General features: G+C 44.9%; 1 protein-coding gene across 1 annotated transcript; it reads left to right on the top strand.

Annotated features, from left to right (window-relative positions):
- The first annotated feature begins 1,017 nt into the window (after positions 1-1,017).
- On the top strand, positions 1,018-21,531 carry Rpn1 (ribophorin I). The gene is made up of 10 exons (XM_048416454.3): positions 1,018-1,301; positions 5,211-5,275; positions 6,637-6,943; positions 12,400-12,609; positions 14,522-14,714; positions 15,666-15,765; positions 17,025-17,163; positions 17,270-17,389; positions 18,997-19,242; positions 20,934-21,531. The coding sequence occupies exons 1-10, from the start codon at positions 1,044-1,046 to the stop codon at positions 21,114-21,116; spliced, it is 1,821 nt and encodes a 606-aa protein (XP_048272411.3). The 5' UTR covers positions 1,018-1,043; the 3' UTR covers positions 21,117-21,531.
- Positions 21,532-22,230: the final 699 nt, after the last annotated feature.

The following is a 22,230-nucleotide window of genomic DNA, read 5'->3' as shown; positions in this document are numbered from 1 at the left end:
CAGCTTTGTGTATGTATAGTGTTCAAACAGTAAACAATTTTACTTTGTGGGCCACACAGTCTGTTTTGTAAATATACTACGGTTCCTCTTGTAGCATGAAAGCAGTTGTAAGCCACAGGCAAAATGTGGCTCTGTTCCAATAAAACTTTATGGACAGGGTAGATTGTTGGCCTGCAGGTGCTAATTTTCTGACTTTTGCTCTATCGGGTGGAGCACGTCCTCTCTTTCTCTTCTTTCTTTCCATTAGCTGGTGTTATTGTTGAATATTTCCATTTCCTTCAAAAATTTACATTGAAACTAAATCCTTTAAGCAACAATATTGGGGCGTGTTCATTAGATCAGGATTAATTGAGGCAACTTGGAAATGAAAGAGAAGCAGGATTGCAGAACCTCAACAGAAGCAGAATTGTCCTTCAGTCAAGAGCAAATGAAGGGCAGCAGTCTCAGTGGGAAGGGAGCCTGCACACCCATGGTTGGAAAGGGTGAAAAGGGAACTTTTGGGAAGGAAAGGTTTACCAAGAGTCAATAGATGTGGTTTTTTCTTTGTTTGTTTGTTTTTAAAAATGGTTTCAAGGCCCAATAATGCCAGCGGATGTTCTCATTACTATGCTGACTTCCTTGATAGGAGTTATGCTGGGCAGAGAGTTTATGCACTAGTTTGAGGTTCATTGTTTTAAGTCACTAACTGTTCTGTATGACTTTGGGAGATGATTGCACCAGAGGGATCCATCCTCAAGATGCCTTTGTAAAGGGGTTTGTAGCAGGGAGACCCTTTCCTGTCGTTCTATCATATGAGGATATGGAATTCCTTCTTTAGATAATGCCACATTAAAGTGTCGTCTTGGTAGTAAGGAACAGTTCTGCACCCCAAGAAGCAGGCCTGCGCTTTAAGATTTCAGTCAGGCGCCCCGCGGTTGCCCGGTTGCCCTGGAGACGGGGTCCTTTCTGGCGGGGCCCGGCCATCTTGTGGGGCTGTCGTCCAATCAGTGGTTGCTCCGTGGCGAGGGGGCGGGGCGCTGGTCGCCGGCGCTCTGCTCGCGATCATGGAGGCGCCGGTCGGCTTGCTGTTGCTGCTGTGGCTCGGGGCTTTGGTCCCGGCTCCAGGCAGCGCCTCTTCGGAGGCTCCGCCGCTGGTCAACGAAGATGTGAAGCGCACGGTGGACCTGAGCAGCCACCTGGCCAAGGTGACGGCTGAGGTGGTCCTGGCGCACCCGGGCGGCGGCTCCACGTCTCGAGCCAGCTCGTTCGTCCTGGCCCTGGAGCCGGAACTCGAGTCGCGCCTGGCGCACCTCGGCGTGCAGGTGAGCGGAGAGTGGGCCGGGCTGCAGCTCACGGGCTTCCTGGAGCGCCGGGGATCCCTGCGGATGCCGGGGTGGGTGGGCGGGGAAGTTGAGGGTTGTCTGAAAGGCTAGTGTGGAGGGGACAGCCGAGAGGTCGGGGTCCGCCGCCCTTCTCGTCCGCGCGTCCACGTCAGCACAAGCTTCGGAGCGGCGGGCGCCGCCCACGTGGCAGCTCCGGAGCCCGAGGCGACCCCTTGGTCCCCCGACGATCACCTTCCACACCACGGGAACGTCTTGGCTGTGGCCAGGTGCGGTGCTTCGGGCGCCTAACTTTTCCCCCTGTCCCCTGGACGTCCTCGTCCAGCGAAGGACCATCAGTGAGCTAAATCGAAATTCCTGAATGCAGTTGTCTGTCTGATGTAGTCTGTTCTCTCTAGCCAGCGGCATTCGGAAATACGACAGGTTTCTGGTATCTGAGTTTGTCCTTAATCACACCGGATTGATGCCACGCACCTCTAAAGCTGCTGCTGTACACTTTGCTAATGTTCACACTTGAAAACCCCCTGTGCTGTACAGAAAGGTGAAGCCCGCGTCTCTTCCTCCACGCACTGCCTCTGTTGGAACACCATAGCGTTAGCTTCCTGTGCCTTTCAGTGAGCACACTTTTATGGCTTTCAAGGAAAGCCATCGTGGACTCTGGGAGTAGAGGGACTATCCACATAGGTTGCTTTTTATTGCTGTTTCCATTAAACTGTATTCATTAAGTGATTACCGACTTTATTAGGAGGAGACTAGTAATTACAGTATCACATTCCTAAGCACACCACATTCTCTTGACTGTAATGGAGCTATAATAAAGCAGGGTACATTGTCACTGGAGGGACTCCTGGCCCCTTCACACTGAAGCCTTGTACGCGCTGAAGCACAGCTTTACTCTTCTGTTTCTGGAAAGACATTCATGACTTCTTTCAACTTACAGTGCCTCTTGTGAGTGTTTTGAATGTTCAGCCCAAGTTCGTGAAAGCCAGTCACGACTTCATGAGATCACAGTATACATAATCATAGCCGTCGAGGTGGAGAAGACACTCAAGTTGGGCCACTCCACGTGGCTCAGTAGTCAAGAGCACAGGGCATCCAAATGTAATTCCAAGCACCTACACGATAACTCATAGCCATCTGTAACTCCAGTTCCAGGGTGCACAGACATACATGGAAGCAAAAAACCCATACACATTAAAAAGGAAGGAAAAGAGAAGGTTGCATCAGATATTTTAAGTGCTTTCTCTGTTGCAACAACTTTTTGAGGTATAGGTGTTACTACATGGCTGTGGAAGCATCTGCCTTGGAGCTGTTAACCCCACAAATGAAGGTTTATAATTTGTTCCATGCCCTGTATGTTCCTGCATTTTTAACTACTTGCTTTCTGGCCGTGATATGAGACTAGTTCTGATATTTTGGTTTATTCACAGAGGTGTTAATTCTGGAGGGAGGCCAGTTGTATATGTGAATTGCATTATACTCCTACCTTGTAAGACACAGGGACACCAAATGTGAGAAAGAGCACATACTGCGTTGGGAACGTGGGTGAGGTTGGATGGATTACGGGAACCTTTTAGGAACTGGTAGAAGGACAATACTGATTATGTGGTTTGAGCCATCACTATTATTATTATTATTATTTATTATTATTTGAGACAGGGTCATGTTCTATAGCCCCAAGAACTTGAAATCATGTTGCAGCCTCTAGAATGCTGATGGCTAAAAATGACTTTGAACTTCAAATCATCTTGCTACTTTTTCCCATGTACCGGGACTACAGTTTGTAACACCATTCCTGGTTCTCTCTTACTTTTTACTAAGTCATCAATATTTTTCATGAATATCAGTAAGCTATGCATTAACAAAGAGTTCTGAATAAGCAAACTTTTTGGACTTTCTGAAATACTAAGAACGATATTTAAGAAATTGCTTTTGGAGTTGGGAGATGGAGATGATGGCTCAGACAATCCCAGCAGTTGGCGGAAGTTCTTTTAGTTCAAGGTCATCCTAAAGGGAGTGTGAGGCTAGCTTAGGCTCTGAGACTGACTTCCTATGGAAATGGTGTGTGGTGCAATGGTAGAGCACACGCCTAACTGTGCAGGCCACGAGTGCAAGACTCAGCACAGCACAGCGCAGAAAAGTCTTCTTCATAGCTTTCTGCTCTCTTGGGAATTACTGCTTCAGTCCTAGAATTTTTTATTTATTTTTTCTGTGGGGATTAGGTTAGTCTGACTAAGGGGTAGTGGAGTGTATGCATGTTTTCCACATAGACTGCCACAGTCTATGACTCCAGATAACACCTCAGGAAGCCTCAGCAGCCTTCTAGAGTTAACCTGGTTACATGTCTGGTGCCGTTAAGGATAAGAGTACAGCATGTCTCAAAGCGGCCCCTAGGGCTCCTTTGTCACTTCTGCCACTCTGTGGGGTCAGAAGTTTTGGTCACAAATGGGACTGTTGTTTCCTTTTATTTGTACTCACAGTTACTTTGATATGAAAAAGAAAATGTCCAGAAGGAAGTCTTTGGAACATTTGGGAAGTAAACATGGAGATAAGGTCTTTATGTGTGTTTGATTGTTTAGGAAAATGTTTATAGAACTATCCTGTGCACCAGTGACTCTTCTGTGATGTTTCAGGCTAAATCTCATGGTTTCAGATAAAAAATAATGTTGGATTGGAATATGGCTCACTGGTAGAGGTATTCGCCTGGCCCTGACTTCAATCATCAGCACTACAAACAAAATTTCTAGGCCAGTGAGAAGGTTCAGGGGGTAAAGGCCCTCATGGTGCAAGTCTGATTGATGATTGGAGTTTGAGTCCCTTATAAAAAGCCTGGTGCAGTGGTCCACATCTGTAGTATCAAAAGCCTGGTGCAGTGGTCCACATTTGTAGTATCAGCACTGATGCCTTCAGATGGGAAACGGAAACAGAGATAGAAGAATCACCTGGAAGCTTGCAGGGCAGTAAGCGTGGTGTACCCACCATGGCAGAAACAGCAGGAGAGATCCTGCCTCGGTCTCCACACATGGGCACGCTCCCCCTCCTTATCCCCCCCCCACAACACACACACACACACACAAAGCTTTGAAAAGTTACTTTAATGTAAATATTGTAAAGAAGTTGGTGTATTAGTTTCCTTTCTATTGCTATGATATAACATCAAAACCAAAGCAACTTATGGAAAGAAGGATTTGCTTCTTCGGCACTTGTAGTTTCAGAGGGTTAGAGCAGAGGTGGCAGGTGACAAGTAGTTGGGAGCAGCAGCGAGAATTCACATTTTGATCCACAAGCAGGAGGCATAGAGCACACTGGGAATGGCTGGAGTATTTTTGAAACCTCTTAGCCCACCCCCCAGTGACACACATCCTCTCAGAAGGGTGTCTTAGTTGGGGTTTCTATTGCTGTAAAGAGACACCGTGACCATGCAACTGTTATAAAGGAAAACATTGGGGCTGACTTACAGTTTCAGAAGTTTAATCTATTATTATCATGGTGGGACATAGTGGCATACAGGGAGACATAGTGCTAAAGAAGGAGCTGAGAGTTCTACGTCTTGATCTGCAGGCAGCAGGAGACTGTGGTACCCTGGGCACAGCTTGAGCATAAAAGACCTCAAAGCTGGCTTCCATAGTGACACACTCCCTCCAACAAGATGACACCTCCTAATTTTGCCACTCACTATGGGCCAAGCTCTCAAGCACATGAGTCTCTGGGGACCATACCTATTCAAACCTCCACAGAAGGCAAACCTGAACCTTTCACCTACTGGGAGCCAAGTATTTAAGCATGAGCCTTTGCAGGGCATTCTCATTTAAACCATAATTGTTAATAGTTGGTTTAAAATTTAGAACTTGAAAATATAAGAAAGAATAAACTACTCTTTTTCTGTTATAGGTAAAGGGAGAAGATGAGGAAGACAGTAACCTAGAAGTACGGGAAACCAAAATGAAGGGGAAAAGGTAAGCAGACAGACTGAAAGGCGTTTCTAAGGTGGTTAACCATATAGTTGGAATAGGTAGGGTAGGTAGAGACATCAGAAAATCCCCTAGTTGTCTAGCTTAGAGTTGGCTGCATGGCAGTGCTATTAACAGAGGAGGGGATCTGCTGGGAATGGTACTGGTGTTTTGAATTGACTGGACCATCAGCATAACTAACAAGGCAACGTGAACACTGCTTACTCAGAACCAGTCATGAAAAGAGAAGCAGATCTAATACTTGAAGCCAGGCTTGAAGTGTTGTCTTAGTTGTGAACTTTTTAAAGCAATATGATGTACAATGCCGTGAGTTCTCAATTAAGTCATCCACATTCTAATCATTAATGATGAATTACATGGGAACATGTTTAAAAACCTTCAAGTTTTTACTAATGACATACTGGGTCTAACAGAAATTCATTTCTTGGCTTAGGAAATTGAGATTCACTAGTTTACAGGCAGTGTCTCCTTGTTCACTTGTATGCATGCCGCAGCTGGACATGCCCATGAGAGGACAGCTTGCAGTAGTGCTTCTCTCTCCATGTGAGTCTTGGGGCTTGAACTCAGGTAGTCAGACTTGACTGCAGGCCCTTTTATTCACTGATTCATCCCTCTGCCCCTAAGCATTTTTTAAAGAAAATGTTTTTGTTTGTTTTTTGAGATAGGGTCACTTTAAAATAATTAGTTGACTTTGTGTGTGGGGGGGAGCGTTTTTCTTTCATATATGTGTGCACCACTTGCATGCAGTACCCTCGGAGGCCAGAAGATGATGACATATCCCCTTGGAACTAGAGTTAGAGTAGTGAACTGCTGTGTGTTTGCTGGGAACCAAATCTGACTCCTCTGAAAGATCAGCCAGTGCTCATACTGTTGAACCATCTCTCTGGTCACCCATTTTCCTGAGTCAGTCTCACTAGCTCCAGCTGATCTTAAACTCCCTCTGTCACTAAGGATGGCCTCGAATTCTTGTTCTTTCTGCCTTCATCTTTCAAGTGTTGGGATTAGAGGTCTGTCACTTGACCTGTCTCTGGTAGTTTTTATGTTTTTATTATCATAAACAAACCTGGGATAAACATCTGGACATCCATCTTTAAAGGCTTAAGTTAATATATTAAAGGTGATATCTTTTATCTTGGATGTAGAATTTACTGTGACTTTGAAATACTAGCTGATTTCAGTATCTTTAGTTTTCTCTCTTTTTGTAGAGCTTGCTATGTAGATTAGACTGGCTGAGAAGTCACAGAGATCCACTTTCCTCTGCCTCCTAAGTGCTAGGGAAAAAAGGTGTGTGCCACCATGCCTGGGCCAGTGTCTTTAATTTTAATTCTCTCGCTTTCTTCCTTCAGTGGGAGATTTTTCACGGTCAAGCTTCCAGTTGCTCTTGATCCTGGGTCCAAGATCTTGGTTGTTGTGGAAACTGTCTACACCCACGTGCTTCATCCATATCCGACTCAGATAACTCAGTCAGAGAAACAGTTTGTGGTATTTGAGGGCAACCATTATTTCTATTCTCCCTATCCAACAAAGACCCAAACCATGAGAGTGAAACTTGCCTCCCGAAATGTAGAAAGCTACACCAAGTTGGGGAACCCTACACGATCTGAAGACGTCTTGGATTATGGACCTTTCAAAGACATCCCTGCCTACAGTCAGGTAGGTTCCAGAGACTGCCAGGCTTGGATGGTATGTGCCAGGTGGCATTCAGAAAATGTTTGGAACCTATCTTGAATTAACTCTTAGTCCCATTAACTTCCTCTTGAGAACTGAGTTCAGAGGCTGGAAAGTGGGCATCATGGGAGAAGGCAATGAGATATTCTGGGCAGGGTAGTGATGGACAAGGAGAGAAGCTGGGGTGGCTGTGGTAGTAAACAGAACCAGAGGCTAAAGGCCTTGGAATTGGTACTTTGGGAGAGAAAGCAATTAATTCATGATAAAAATTTTGTTGTGGGGCAAGGTCCCAGCACTCAGGAGAATATCTTGAATTCAAGGCTAGCCTTGTTTACATAAAGTTCCAGGTTAGCCAGTGATACACAGTAAGACCCAGTGTCAAAAAAGAAAACAACAAACAATTTACTGGGCAGGTAAAAGCACTGACTGCTCTTCTAGAGGTCATGACCTTCTTCCAGACCCATGTGGTGGCTCCCAACTGTCTATAACTAGTCTTGGGATCTAATGCCCTTTTCTTGCCAAGTTGAGGATTGTACTCAGAACTTCACACATGATAAGTAAGACTCTCCCACTGAGCTCCAGCACTGGCTCCCTGGAATTCATTCTAGTCTTGCTTTTTTGTAGCACAGGCTATTGCTTCAGCCTCTGGAGTACAGGGAGTATAGGTGTGCAGTACCATGCTTGACTAGAGATAATGAGATTAATGTAGAGATCATGTTATATATAGTATTGCCTAATTCTTTTTTTTAGAAAGAAATATTTTTTAATTAATTTGTTTATTTAAAATTTCCACATCCTCCCCACCTCCCATTTCCCTCCCCCTCTCCCCTCCTCCTCTGTCCTCTCTCTCCAGTCCTAAGAGCAGTCAGGGTTCCCTGCCCCGTGGGAAGTCTAAGGTCCTCCCACCTCCATCCAGGTCTACTGCCTAATTCTCATGCTTAATAACTGCATTGTACACTTTTTTTTGGTAGCCATTTCTCTGATTTTTGCCTTGGATTATTTGCCAGCTTGTTATAAACGAATGGCTAGGCTTTTGTTTTCTTTTGCCTTTTTCCTACTTATGAGCATAATGTACATTTCTCTGCATGTTTCTCAGCAATAGATTTTGGGGGAGGGGCAGACAGGGTTACATGTAGCCTAGGGAACTGGCTGTGTAGCTGAGGATCACTCAAAATCCTGATTCTGCTTTTACTTTCCAAGTCCTGGGATATAGGTGTGCACCTCTGTGCCTGGGTCAGAAATAGTACATGTATTATGTTTTTAAGATTTGTTTGTTTGTTTGTTTGTTTGTTTTAGCCTGGCAGTGGTAGCTCATGCCTTTAATCTCAGCACTTGGGAGGCAGAGGTAGGTGGATTTCTGAGTTTGAGGCTAGCCTGGTCTACAGAGTGGTGAGTTCTAGGACAGCCAGGGCTACACAGAGAAACCCTGTCTTGAATAATCAAAAGAAGAAGAAAAAAAGATTTTTTTAAAAAAAAATTGTATATTGGGGGATGGGTGTGTGCACAACATACATGCAGATGACCCTGGAGGCTAAAGGAGTCAGATCCCTGGAGTTAGAGTTACGGGTGGTTGTGAACTGCCGACCACTGGAGGGAGGGCTCTTTAACTGTTGGCCTCTCTTTAGCTCTGGAAATAGAGTCTCTAAAGTAAAAAAAAAAAAAAAAAAAAAAAAAAAGCAAATCAAAACATGAAATTTAAAAAAATATTTTTTGACACTGTGCCTTGGCTGCCCTTGAAAATTGTGGCAGTCTTGCCACAGTCTTCCCTAAACAGATGGTATTGCAGTTGTGAGCAGCCATTCCCCCAGCTCAAACAAATATTTTTTTTTCTTTTGGTTTTTTTAAGGCAGGGTTTCTCAGTAGCTGTGGAGCCAATTCTGGAACTCGTTCTTTAGACCAGTCTGGCCTCAAACTGAGAGAAATTTGCCTGCCTCTGCCTTCTGAGTGCTGGGATTGAAGGTGTACACCGCAACCGCCTGGCTCAAACAAACATTTTTAAGCTAGAAATGATGACAATTGCTTGTAAAACCAACACTCAGGATGCAGAGATACCAGGATTGTTTGAGGCCAGCCAGGCTTCATATTCTTTGTTTCAAAACAGAACAAACACAATGAGCATTTTAAGAATGAAAGTAAGTTCTTGGGTGTCTGTATGTGTGTGTATTTAAGTCTGAGTCTGCTCACAAGTGTGTGCATTTGGAGTTGAATCCAGGGTCTTAGGCATGCTAAGGATGTGCTTTATCAGTGAGCTCTACCTATGATTCCTGCAGCATGGTGCTGCCATCCTTATAGTATTGACACTGTGATGTAGGATTCCCCTCTGTATGCTGTGAATACCATTGGTTAATAAAGAAGCTGCTTTGGGCCTATTGCAGTGCAGAAAAGGGCAAGGCAGGAATTCCAAGCAGATTAACTGCTACAGGAGACAGATGCTGGACACCAGGCAGAACCTTACCGGTAGGCCCTAACCACATAGTGACACACAGATTAGTAGAAATGGGTTAATTTAAGATACAAAAAACTAAGCAATAAGAAACGTGAGCTAATAGGCCAAACAGTGTTGTAATAATACAGTTTCTATGTGATTATTTCTATCTGGGCGGCCAGAAACGAATGAGCAATCTCTGCCAACAGCACTGCATGGTGTTCAGTAGGAGTCTGAATTGAATCTTAAAGGATGTGGTTAGAAAGTGAGAGAATAAGAGAATTTATAAAATTACAAGATGTGTTTGCTTATCTTCATGGACTTTGGAAAGAAGGGTTGTAGTGAGGAGCTGCGGGCAGGCCTGCTTTTAGTCCGGCCCAGCTCCCGCACGGCTAGCTTAGTCCCGGAAATAACAACACACAAATTGTATTCACTGCCTGCCTGAAAGAGTCAGAGTGTGCCCTGGCAGGACGGCCCAGAAAGCCGGCATTTTAAAACGGCACAGCTTTTTTTCCTGCTACGGCTGACAGCTGAAGAGCATGCGTTCATCTTTTCATCAACACTGTTTAAGTGTTTCGTGGCAGGACCTTTTAAAAGAACTGCAAAGTTTTGCAGCTAAAGCTGAGTCAGGAAGCCTCTTTTAGGTGAGAGTGCTTGCTTGCCTCTAGCAAGCAGAGCAGACCCGAGAAATTGCTGCTACCAAGAAAACATGCTTTATTCTTTTCCAAGCTTTCTCAGGCTTTCTGTGGATGCAGTTATCCACGTGGGTGCCATCTGTAGTGAGGAGCTGTGGGCAGGCCTGCTTTTCGTTCTGCTCGGCTCCCGCATGGCTAGCTTAGTCCCAGAAATAACAACACACAAATTGTATTCATTTAAACACTACCTGACCCATTATCTCTAGAGAGTTAGTTACTAGCTAACTCTCACATCTTGATTAACCCATTTCTAATAATATGTGTAGCTCCACGAGGTGGTGGCTTACCGGGAAAGATTCAGCATGTCTGACCTGGTGGCTGGCTCCATGACGTCTGCCTCATTGCCCTCTTAGCATTCTGTTCTGTTTACTCCGCCTACCTAATTTTCTATCCTATCAAAGGGCCAAGGCAGTCTCTTTATTAACCAATGAAAATAACACATAGACAGAAGGCCAGCCTACATCAAAAGGTATTTTTCTAACATTTTAATTTTATATTGTCTTTCTGAGTTATGGGCAAGTTCATTAAAGGGCATTACTCAGTGACCAAAGAGACCCCCAAACTTACTCCCCATTGAATCTAGGACCTTTGTGTGTTGGGTAAGCACCCCGCCACTAACCCATATATATTCCCAACCCCAGAGAGTTTTTTTAAAATTTGAGTGTGTGTATGTCTGTGTGAGTATATGTGAGATGTATGTTGGTGTGAGTGCCACAGCACATGTCTGGTGGCTGGAGGACAGCTTCTGGTAATAATTTCTCTTCTATCATTATATGGCTCCCAAGTGCAGCAGCAGATGCCCTTACTTGCTAAGCCACCTTGCTTTTCCTACCTGAGATTAAAATAAAGCTAACCTCTGGGGGAATTGACAGACAACTTGAAGAATTGTGCAGACACTTGGACTCAGAATTTCCACTTGCTGCAGACCTAGTATTGTTGCTTATGTTTATCATCTAGGGCAAAGGTTGTGGAGACTGGGACTTCCAATCTATTTGTTTTTTAGGTTTTTTTTTTAATGATTTATTTAACTTTATTTTATGTGCATTGGTGGTGAAGGTGTCAGTTCTCATGGAACTGCATTTTCAGTTGTGAGCTGCCATGTGGGTGCTGGGAATTGAACCCCGGTCCTCTGGAAGAGCAGTCAGTGCTCCTAACCGCTGAGCCATCTCTCCAGCCCGTTTTTTAGGTTTTTTGAAACAGGGTTTCTCTGACTGTCCTGGAATTCCCTCTGTAGACCAGACTGGCCTCAAATTCAGAAATCTGCCTGCCTCTATCTCCAAGTGCTGGGATTAAAAGTGTGTGGCATCACACCTGGTTGTATATGGTTGGGCTTTCTTGAGGGACTTTTTTGAACTGCCAGCCCCGAAATAATGGCACAGAGACTTACTGTTAATTATGAAAGCCTACAGTTTAGGCTTGTTCCCAACTAGCTCTTATAACTTAATCTGTTTCTGTTAATCTACATTCTGCCACATGGCTTTTTATATCTCCTCCGTTCTGTACATTGACTTTCTCCATGTCTCTCTGGCATCTCCCATGCACCTATATTTATTCCGCGTTCCTCTCTCTCCCTGGAAGTCCTGCCTATTCTCTCCTGCCTAGCTATTGGCCATTCAGCTCTTTATTAAACCAACCATGTGCTTTAGGTAGGTAAGGCAAAACATAGACCCATCTTCCTGCAGTATAAGCATCTTCCTGCTGCAGCCTTATTTTATTTTATTTTAAAGACAGGGTCTCTGTTTCCCAGGCTGGCCTTGGAACTCGTGGTGATTCTCTTGCCTCTGCTTGTTGAATATTGGGATTATGGGCATAAATGACCACTTTTTGAAAGTTTGAGAGCAAGTTTCTTTCTCAAAAACAAAACAAAAAAACCTTCTATAGTTAAAGCCTGGAGAGATAGATGGCTTAGTGGTTAAGACCACATGCTACTCTTCCAGAGGACCTGAGTTCATGTCCTAGCACCTATATCTGGTTGCTTTAGGAGATCCAACACCTTCTGGCCTTAAAACCACTACATATATATTGGTGCTTAGTAACCATTCTGTGGATGATGCATAGGCCCTCTGTAGTTATTTTTTTTGAAGATTTATTTATTATGTATATAGTGTTCTGTCTGCATGTATGCCTTCAGGCCAGAAAAGGGCACCAGATCTCATTACAGATGGTTGTGAGCCACCATGTGGTTGGTGGGAATTGAACTCAGAACTTCTGGAAGAGCAGTCGGTGCTCTTAACTCTCTCCAGCTCTAGTTAATTTCTTTTAAACTAATGTTGATTTCTCTGTTGCCAAGGTTATGAACTGTTTGTTTACTTCCCTTGTAGGATACTTTTAAAGTACACTATGAAAACAACAGCCCTTTCCTGACCATCACCAGTATGACTCGGGTCATTGAGGTTTCTCACTGGGGTAATATTGCTGTGGAAGAGAATGTGGACTTAAAGCACACAGGCGCAGTGCTGAAGGGGCCTTTCTCCCGCTATGATTACCAGAGACAGCCCGACAGTGGTATTTCCTCCATCCGTTCTTTTAAGGTATGAGTAGCCAACTTGAACCTTGTGGGAACTGTATCTTTATCAGTCCTTTTTCTTGCTTTTCAGTTTTGGGGGATTAACTAATGGTGTTATTGAGTATCATTGTTAATCAGAAGTTTTGGGGATTAACTATGGTGGTGTTAGTGTTAATCAAAAGGTTTTTTGCTATTTATAATAAAATAATCCCACACTAGCCCAGAATGGAGTATAATAAAGGTTTGTTTAATAAGGGGTAAACTCACAGAAAGGGTAGCGATCTGCAGTCCTCTACGTTCACTGGGAACTGGAACCAAATTCAGCAGCCAAGAAGCCCGTGCATGCTTTGCATCTGCATTTATAGTGCATGAGACTACACCTAGAGTAGGCCAGTATCTTAAAGGCTATTGGCTAAAGAAGTTCCCAAAGCAAACTAATGGCGATATTGAGTATCAGTGTTATCAGAAGGATCTTTAAGGGGCATGTTCTTGTATTTATGTGAATAGCATCCTGTATTATAAATAGTGCTTTTTTTTTTCTCTCTGTGAAGCATGGGTTAGTCTGGAACGACCTGTGTAACTTAGACTAGCCGTGAACTCAAGATACCTCCTGCCTTGGCTCCTAAGTATTGGGATTATAGACATGTGCCATTGTGGCTGCCTGACCTTAAAGCAGTGGTTCTGAGCCTTCCTAACACTGCTGTCCTTTAACACAGTTCCTCATGTTGTGGTGACCCCAACCATAACATAATTTTTGTTACTACTTCATAACTTTAATTTTGGTACTGTTGTGAATAGAAATGTGAATATCTGTGCTTTTTGATGTTCTTAGGTACCCTCAAGTGGGTTGTTGGGGTTATGACCCACAGTTGAAAACCACTGCCCTAGACTATGGTTGTTTTGTTTTTTAGAAAATTCGAATAAAGAAAATCATATTCGTAGTACCACCACCACCTAAACATTCCTTTGTTTTACAGATTTGTGTGTGTGTGTGTGTGTGTGTGTGTGTGTGTGTGTGTGTATGTGTGCGCGCACGTGCTGTGAGTGTATGAGCACCTGCCTGAAGAGACTAGAAAAGTGTTAGATATCTTGGAACTGGAGTTACGGGCATTTGTGAATTTGTGAACTGCCTGACTTGGGTGCTGGGATCGATGCTGTGGTCCTCATGACTGAGGAGCAAGTACCTTTTAACTGCGTGGCCTTCTTTCTACCCCTGCTGCTTGCTTTTTAAGACTGGATCTGGTGTAACCCAGGCTGACCTCTATCTTGAAGATGGCCTTGAGCTCCTTGGTGCTTCCTTTTAAGTGCAGGGGTATACTACTATGTCTTAGGCTATTTTTGTTTTTATGAAGCAGAATTGAGGTTTATTAAGACTTGTAAGCTTATATTTAATAATAACTTGTGTGTGATGTGTATGTAGTACAGGTTTTAAATATGAAGGTAAGAGAATGAAAGAACTCCCAGATGGGAAGACGACTGAGAAGTGTGGGTATGGGCTTCCTTCAGCATCATCATAAACCAATAAAAAATTAAGAGATTGAATGTGCCTTTGTCTAGGTGAACTCTTAGAAATAGTTACATATGTTTACATATTAGAGAAATGCTCACTCACTGTGTGAACAGTGAGTGTTGCGTTCTCCCTCGTCAGTACACTTGGAAGATGTGTAAGCACATTGGGTGGAAAACTGTAAACTAGCAATTTGATACAATTCCTTATCTTTAATTTCCTTCTAACTTTAGTATGCACAAGGGTCCTTGCAAATATTTTATTTTGTTGAGAAGATTTTATCTTTCATTGAGAAATAGATACGATGTCTAGATCTTCTGAAACCTTGGGAAAAGTTACTGTCTGGAGTCTGGTGTAGGCTTTATGCTTACTAGATCATATTTCTGCAGAGGTTCCTGAAGTTTCTAGAAGGCATTCTGCTTTCTTGCAGACCATCCTTCCTGCTGCTGCCCAGGATGTGTATTACCGTGATGAGATTGGTAATGTTTCCACCAGCCACCTCCTTATTTTGGATGACTCTGTGGAAATGGAAATCCGGCCTCGATTTCCTCTCTTTGGTGGGTGGAAGACACACTACATTGTTGGCTACAACCTCCCAAGCTATGAATACCTCTATAATCTGGGTGAGTGTTGAACACAGTAAGAATAGAATTGCAAAGGACCAACTTTTTCTTTTAAATTCTTGTAGGTGTTTATTTAAGAAAAAAAATTTAAATCACCAATGCTTATATGTAAAGAGAGTATTCTCTTATTATTCTTAGGAATGCCAAGGTACCTGTCCTTTTGTGAGCTGGTGTAAATTACTCTTGTAAATGTAATGCCTACATCCAGTATCAGTTGAGACTCTGGAGAAGCTTATCTGTTATGTTTTTCTCTCCTTGGTCCCATCAGAGAAGCTCTGTAGCCCCTTTTCCTCTCTCCTTCACAGACACTGCCAACCTGCAAGTCTTTTAGCTATTGATGTATTGTGAGAACTTTTTCCCTGGGATGGGGAGGACTAGCTATATCTACTGCTCTGCCTACCCTATAAGGTCCCAGTGGGAAATCAAAGATCCCATCGAAGTTTTCCCTGGGGAAGCAGTGTTTATTAGACTTACAGAGTTAGGTGAGGGGCTACTGGCGGGTGTGGGTGATCCTAAAGCAGTCACGCTGGAAAGTTAGCATGGAGAGAGCTCCCTTCATCCAGTCTTCCCCAACAGTAACTATTCCAGCCCCTCCCTGAGAGGCCCTGAGGCTGACCTGTGCATAGGACATAATATTGTGCGAATGTCTGAGAGTCATGGCTAGATGCTCAGGTGAGGGTCTGCAAGAAAGCACGGTGAGCTGAAGAGGATGCTGTGCTGTAAGTGTCTGGGGATTTCAACATTGCTTTTAGTTGTTCTATCTTTCTGTGGCAATTGGAGAAGAGCCAAAAAGCCTGCTGTGTCACCTCCAGCTCTCAACCCACCAGCTGTCGCCTGTGAACTCTTGATAACATCTTTCCCTTTGTATGAGAGGGTAAAGTTCATGTCTTGTCATTTCCTCTCCGCCATCTTTCTCTGCTCACACCATTGCCTGTACTTGCTGGTCCTCAGGTGATCAGTATGCACTGAAGATGCGGTTTGTGGACCACGTGTTTGATGAGCAAGTGATAGATTCTCTGACAGTGAAGATCATCTTGCCTGAGGGAGCCAAGTAAGAGACTGTTCCTTTCCTCTGCACCCCATTTCTCTGATAGTGCCTGGTGTCTGATGAGGGACCTGTATCCTAGGGGTATAGTGTAGGTACTCATTAAATAGCTTTGACTGAGAAGCCTTTCTGTGGAACCTTTGACTAAAGCTAGGAAAGGAAAGTTCGATTCAGAGGAGGCCACATGGTTTAGTTAGGAAACTTTCCAAAAGCACAGTGTCTCCATATGCCTGGAGCAGAAGCCAGAGCCGCCTCAATAAACCAGAGTAGTGGCCTGAGTCTAATGCCAGGAGGAATGTGGAGGGTACTGCAGAGGTCCACACCTGTAATCACAGGACTTGGAGCCTGGAGGCTCTTGAGTTGGAGCCAAGCCTGGTCTACATTCCAGGCCAACCTGGGCTACATGTAGAAGTACCTGTTTAATAAGAAAAGATTGGTAGACTTTGCTACCAGGAGTGACTGAGTGGAGCAGCTGTGGTGCCATTTCCTAGGCCTGTCTCAGTGTCTTTGGTAACAGACGGGAATCATTTTTGCTTAGTTTGAGCAGCTTGCGAAAGAGATGTTGATCAAATGAGAGTTTAACTTAAAGAGCCAGGTGTTGGAAGGAAGGTGCAGAGGCAAGGACTGGAACCATGTAACTCACTGGGAGGCCCTGGGTTCAAGCTCAGCACTGCTGGTGTGTGTGCAGGGAACCTTCTGGGTGTCTGGAGGACATTGGTGGGAGCAGATGGGCTACAGGGGTCCTATCCTTAGCAAGAGCTGCTTATAGTTTTGTGTTACTTACCAGGTTTCTTGTCACAGGGTTTGAATGGTCTCTGTTGGTTTATATATCTACTCCGGTGACCAGGATGACATGTGCTTTGACTGGTCCATGGAGGAGGGGTTGTTCTTTCAAGCCAAACGACTGTGTTACTATCTAGGGACTGTAGGCCTGGCCTACAGAAAGTGATACACATGCTGTAGTCCTAACAGAGACTCTGATTCATGTGAGGAGGGAGCATTCAAAATAGCTCCCAAGGCAACTCTCTAGGTCCCTGGGAGACACTCTGGGTGGGCTGTGCTGGGCAACTGTGCTCACTCTGCAAACCCAACCTTGTGCGTGCTGGGGGAGACTGTCTCGTCTTCAGTTTTCAGACAGTGAGTTAGCAGTGGGAGGGGAGATACCTCTGGTGGGCAGGATAGCGCAGTGTGAACTTGGCCTCCTGATAACTCTTATTCTTACAATTCTGCAGCCCCATACCCTCAGCTGTGTCTGTGTATTCCAGGAACATCCAGGTAGACAGTCCCTATGACATTAGCCGTGCCGCAGATGAGCTTCACTACACCTACCTAGACACATTCGGCCGCCCGGTGATTGTTGCCTACAAGAAAAATCTGGTTGAACAGCACATTCAAGACATTGTTGTGAGTAACTGTGCTTGCTGTTCGTTGTTGGTACTGCCAAAAGCAGTGGTGTTAGGCTATGGATCTGAGCTGGTCTTCCCTGACACCTTTTTCCCGGCTCCTCCAGGTGCACTACACCTTCAACAAGGTGCTCATGCTGCAGGAGCCCCTGCTGGTCGTGGCTGCCTTCTACATTTTGTTCTTCACCGTCATCGTCTACGTCCGTCTGGACTTTTCCATCACCAAGGTACTTGTTCTCTTCCTTGTCAGACAGCCCTTGTGCCCTGCAAATGTGTCACATACATCTCCCAAAGAGCTAGATAGGCCCTTGTGGCTGACTGTAATCCCCTACATTTTTTTGGCCTCTGCTAATTCTCCCTAGAGAGATTTCTTCCCCCTGTAGTGGTAGTGTGAAACCCAGAGCAACAGGCGTGCCAGGCGGCCACTGAGCTGCTCCATAGCCTTCTGCATTGTATCTAAGAATGTGATCAGAAGCTCACCATGGTAAGTCCCTGCTTTCTGCCTTGTTTTGGTTGTGGAAACAACCTAGACACTAGGTGAGGTAGGAGGATCATTGAATGGCAATTCTGCCTTGTCCTCCCTTTTTGCCATATAGGAAATTAATTTCATCTACTGCTACTAGCCACTCTGATTTTGTGGTTCTAAAAAAAAAAAGGGTAGATAATTTTTTATTCTTCTCTTATATAATGTATTTCCCCCCCCCCCCATCAACTTCTCCCTTTCCCTTCAGAAAAGAATAGCCCTTTCAGGGATATGATCCAAACATGGCATAACAAGATGCAGTGAGACTAGGCACAAACCCTCATTAAAGCTGAGTGAGGCAACCAGTAGGAGGAAAAGGGTCCCAAGAGCAGGTAAAAGAGTCAGAGACACCTCCACTCTCACTGTTAGAAGTCTCATAAGAACACCAAGCTAACAACCATAACATATGCAGAGGACCTAGTGTAGACCCTTGCAGGCTCTGTGATTGCCACTTCAGTCTCTGTGAGCCCATATGAGCTCTGCTAAGTTGATTCTGTGGGCCATGTTTTCCTGGTATCTTCGACCCCTCTCTTTCCTAAAATTCTTCCCTCTTCCTCATCGTTTCCTGGAGCTCCAAAGGAGAGGGACCCAACAGAGATCTCTAATTTGGGCTCTCTCTCCACCTAATGTTTGACTGAGGGTCTAGACAGATACTTTTTATTGTCTTCTTACTCTGTAGGGACTGAAATATTTTTGTACTTAGCATTGTCCATCTGTCGGGCATGTTCTGGAGTCCTGCCAGTTCACAGAGCTTGATCGCTTGCACGTCTGCAGATAGACACTGAGTGATCAGTCATTGCTTGCTGTGCCTGCATCTACCTCATGTTCCGTCCTAAGGATTTATTATGTAAAGGTGACTTGTGTCCACCGGACCTAAGCCAGCCTCTGAGTTGTGGGGCAGGCCTTACCAGTGGATGCACAGTGAAAGGATCTGGAGAGGGATGGTTAATGGAGAGAGTTCACCTTCTTTCCTGAAGTTCCTGAAACCCTATGAAGGGGTGAGACGTGGTGGTCTCCCCAAAGTCTTTCACAGCTAGAGATGAGGTCTTGCTGTGCCAGTTTCGTGGCACATTCTACCATTACTGTCCTGATCACGGCTGTGTGCCTGTGGAACTGTAAAGTAGTGTTTGCTTCATCTTGATGTCTCCTTCAGCCTTTGTAGTAGAGCCTGGTCCTCTTAAGTGACAGAAGGGTTTGACTCCAGCTTCCTAAGGTGACCGCTATTGGCTGGTGGCAGTAGACATCTATGGTAGATAAGTCAGAGTAAGCACCCGCCTATCTGCTGACAGATGTGGTCTCTCTGCCCTCCAGGATCCAGCTGCAGAAGCCAGGATGAAAGTGGCCTGTATCACAGAGCAGGTATTGACCCTGGTCAACAAGAGGTTAGGCCTCTACCGTCACTTTGACGAGACCATCAATAAGTACAAGCAGTCCCGGGATGTCTCTGCCCTCAATAGTGGCAAGAAGAGCCTGGAGACAGAGCACAAAGCTGTGACCAGTGAGATTGCTGTGCTGCAGTCCAGGCTGAAGACGGAAGGCTCTGACCTGTGTGACAGAGTAAGTATTAGTGTTGTGAACCATTTGTCTGCGGCCCTACACGCCCCCCTTCAGGGACTTTTTCTGCTTGTTGAAAGCAGCACCCATTCTGCTCCTTGGGCTGGGCTCGGCTCCAGGAGGCCTAAGATACTCACATGTGCAGGACCATGGGCTCTTCAAGTGGTGTCAGTGCTTGTGGTGGGATACGAAACTTTGCAGCATCTGTAGCTATGTGACTGGCAGTGAGGGCAGTGTTCCTCCCTCCAGATGCCAGTCTTTAGCTCCAAGTGGCCGTGCCTGTAATCCCAGCACTCTGGAAGTGTGTGTATATGTGTAGAGGCATGTATGTTCAGATGAAGTCCAGACAGGCTACACAATGGGATCAAGGCAAATTCTGGCCAGAGGGTGAGATTTTGAAAAAGGGGGTGAGGGGAGGCACCCAGACCTAAACCACTGGCTCTGACCCAGACTTAATTTCTTTTTTTTTTAAAGGTGTGTGCCACCACTGCCTGGCTCACCAACCTTGTTTTTTTTTTTTTTTTTTTTTTTTGTTTTAACAGATTTATTTATTTATTATGTATACAGTATTATGTCTGCTTGCAGGCCAGAAGAGGGCACCAGATCTCATTACAGATGGTTGTGAGCCACCATGTGGTTGCTGGGAACTGAACTCAGGACCTTTGGAAGAGCAGGCAGTGCTCTTAACCTCTGAGCCATCTCTCCAGCCCCCCAGACTTTCTAAACTTGGTCAGATTACCAAATTTCTGTGTCTGTGTGTCCTTTTGGGTAATGGGAAGTCAGTAGTCTTTCACAGTACCTGAAAGCGGTTTGTGTCAGTGTTTAGAGCCCCGACAGTCATGTACTGTGCGAGCCAGCTATTATTATCTGTAAGGGAAGTATTACCTACTTTAAAAAGTGTCCCTCAGAGTTCTTAGGCTCCCTGTTAGCACCTCCACCCCCCCTTCAGTCTCTTACTAACCCTAGTTCCTTTGTAGCGCCCACCATGAAGCACTTCTTCATGTGCTTCCATGAGTTCTGTGTGTCAGCTGACGTCAGGTCCCATTAGAGAGAGGGCACACTTAGGAAGTCTGTGTGCAGTCATCTTGCTGGGGTGTGGGCAGAGTTTTCATTGGGACTGCGATCAGCTCTGTTCCCAGCTGTTTTCCAATAACCTCTCAGAGCCTTAATATTAATTATAAATGCTCGGTCGATAGCTCAAGGCTTATTGCTAACTAGCTCTTACAACTTAAATTAACCCATTTGTGTTCATTTCTGCCATGTAGCGTTACCTCTTTCATCTTGCACCTTCTGTTTCTTCTCCTGACTCTGCCCCTCTTGTCAATGCCCTTAGTCTGGGTCTCTCATCTAACCTTATTCTGTCCGGCTTCTTTACTAAACCAGTCACAGCAACATACATTCACATAGAGTAGAGGAATATTCCAAACTGGGGTCCCATGGTTTTCACCAGGTGTCAGGGTAGAAAGCAGCTTGCTCGTCAGAGCTGACAAGAACATGACCTGTAGGTGATGAAGCTACTGTTTGAAGCCAGGCTTGTTTTCTTGCGTGCCAGCCCTCTACCATGGACACTGCTTTTTGCTGAATTTTTGACTGTTCATGTGGGGCTCTGGATCTGTGGGCCTGGGAATCGATGGGGCTTGTTGAGTAGGGTGAGAGGGTAGTTTTCAAACCCTTCCCTACTCTGTCTCTGCCAGGTGAGCGAGATGCAAAAGTTGGATGCGCAGGTCAAGGAGCTGGTGCTGAAGTCGGCAGTGGAAGCAGAGAGGCTGGTGGCTGGCAAGCTCAAGAAGGATACATACATCGAGAATGAAAAGCTCAGCTCGGGAAAACGCCAGGAGCTGGTCACCAAGATTGATCACATCCTGGATGCTCTGTAGCTCATGTCTCCAGGGCAGGCCCAAGTTGCCTACAACTCAGATGCAGTCATAAGTAGAAGGAGGAGACGGTGGTTATCAAAAGACCTCAAGAAGGAAAAACCAAGGCCCTACCCACAGAGGTCTGAGAAACTTGTCCCTTATTTCTGAATGGGTCCCTTTTATAAAAAAACAAAACAAAATCCTAAACAAAAATCCTGTATAAAAACCAAATATGGTTGTGTTTTGAACAAAGGCATTTTCAGTAGTCGATTTAGTTTGTTCTGATGCCTGGGGTTTTTTCCATCCGTAAGTCCTGTTTTATGCCTTTCTAATTCCTAATGTTGGGTTCTTTTGTGAGTGTATGCATGTTTTTTTTTTAAGTGTGTATGACCAAATGAAAATAAAGGAGGGGCTGTAAACATTTGCTGTGCTGAAATCTTGTGTGTAATTGTGGCATTTGGGGATAATACTTTTTTTTTTTTTTTTTTGGTTTTTTGAGACAGGGTTTCTCTGTATAACAGCCCTGGTTGTCCTGGAGCTCACTTTTTAGAACAGGCTGGTCAGAAGATAATACTTTTATAAATGGATTTTCTCAGAGTTCACAAGCCAAGTGTCAGAACATTGATGTTTCCTAATACAAGCCGAGAGAGACATCCCAGAGAGTCACAAAGCAGTGGTGTAGTAAGCCTTTTGTGTTCCTTAAATCTGTGTCATACATTCTGAGCACTGAAAAGGGGTGATGAGCAGAGCAGAGGTGGTTCATGGAAGGGTGACAAGCAGACACCCCCAAATTCATGATCTCAGATTGACCACACTCTGAGGAGGACACAGGCCCAGAGAACACTGTAGTCTGGGTATGTGTAGGAGGGGAAGATGGTCCAGAGCTGAGGTGACAGGATGGGGTGTTCCAGGCAGTGGCTGGTGTGTGTGAAAAGCCCTGGTTGGATATCTGTAGAATGGAGTGGATGATATCTGACCGGCCTGCCGAGGTGGGCATCCAGAACAAGATAGTGGGTGTCAAGTGGTCTGTCAAGGCTTCGGCTTTACCTTAGCATCAGGACAGACTGCCCTCTGTGAGAGCTGGGCCAGAGACCAGAGTTTGGTATGAGAAAGCCGAAAGTGTATTGTATTCATA

Source organism: Myodes glareolus, chromosome 6 (assembly GCF_982192425.1).
Source record: "Myodes glareolus chromosome 6, mMyoGla1.1, whole genome shotgun sequence".
NCBI lineage: Eukaryota > Metazoa > Chordata > Mammalia > Rodentia > Cricetidae > Myodes > Myodes glareolus.
This window is presented reverse-complemented; position numbering and strand designations above follow the sequence as displayed.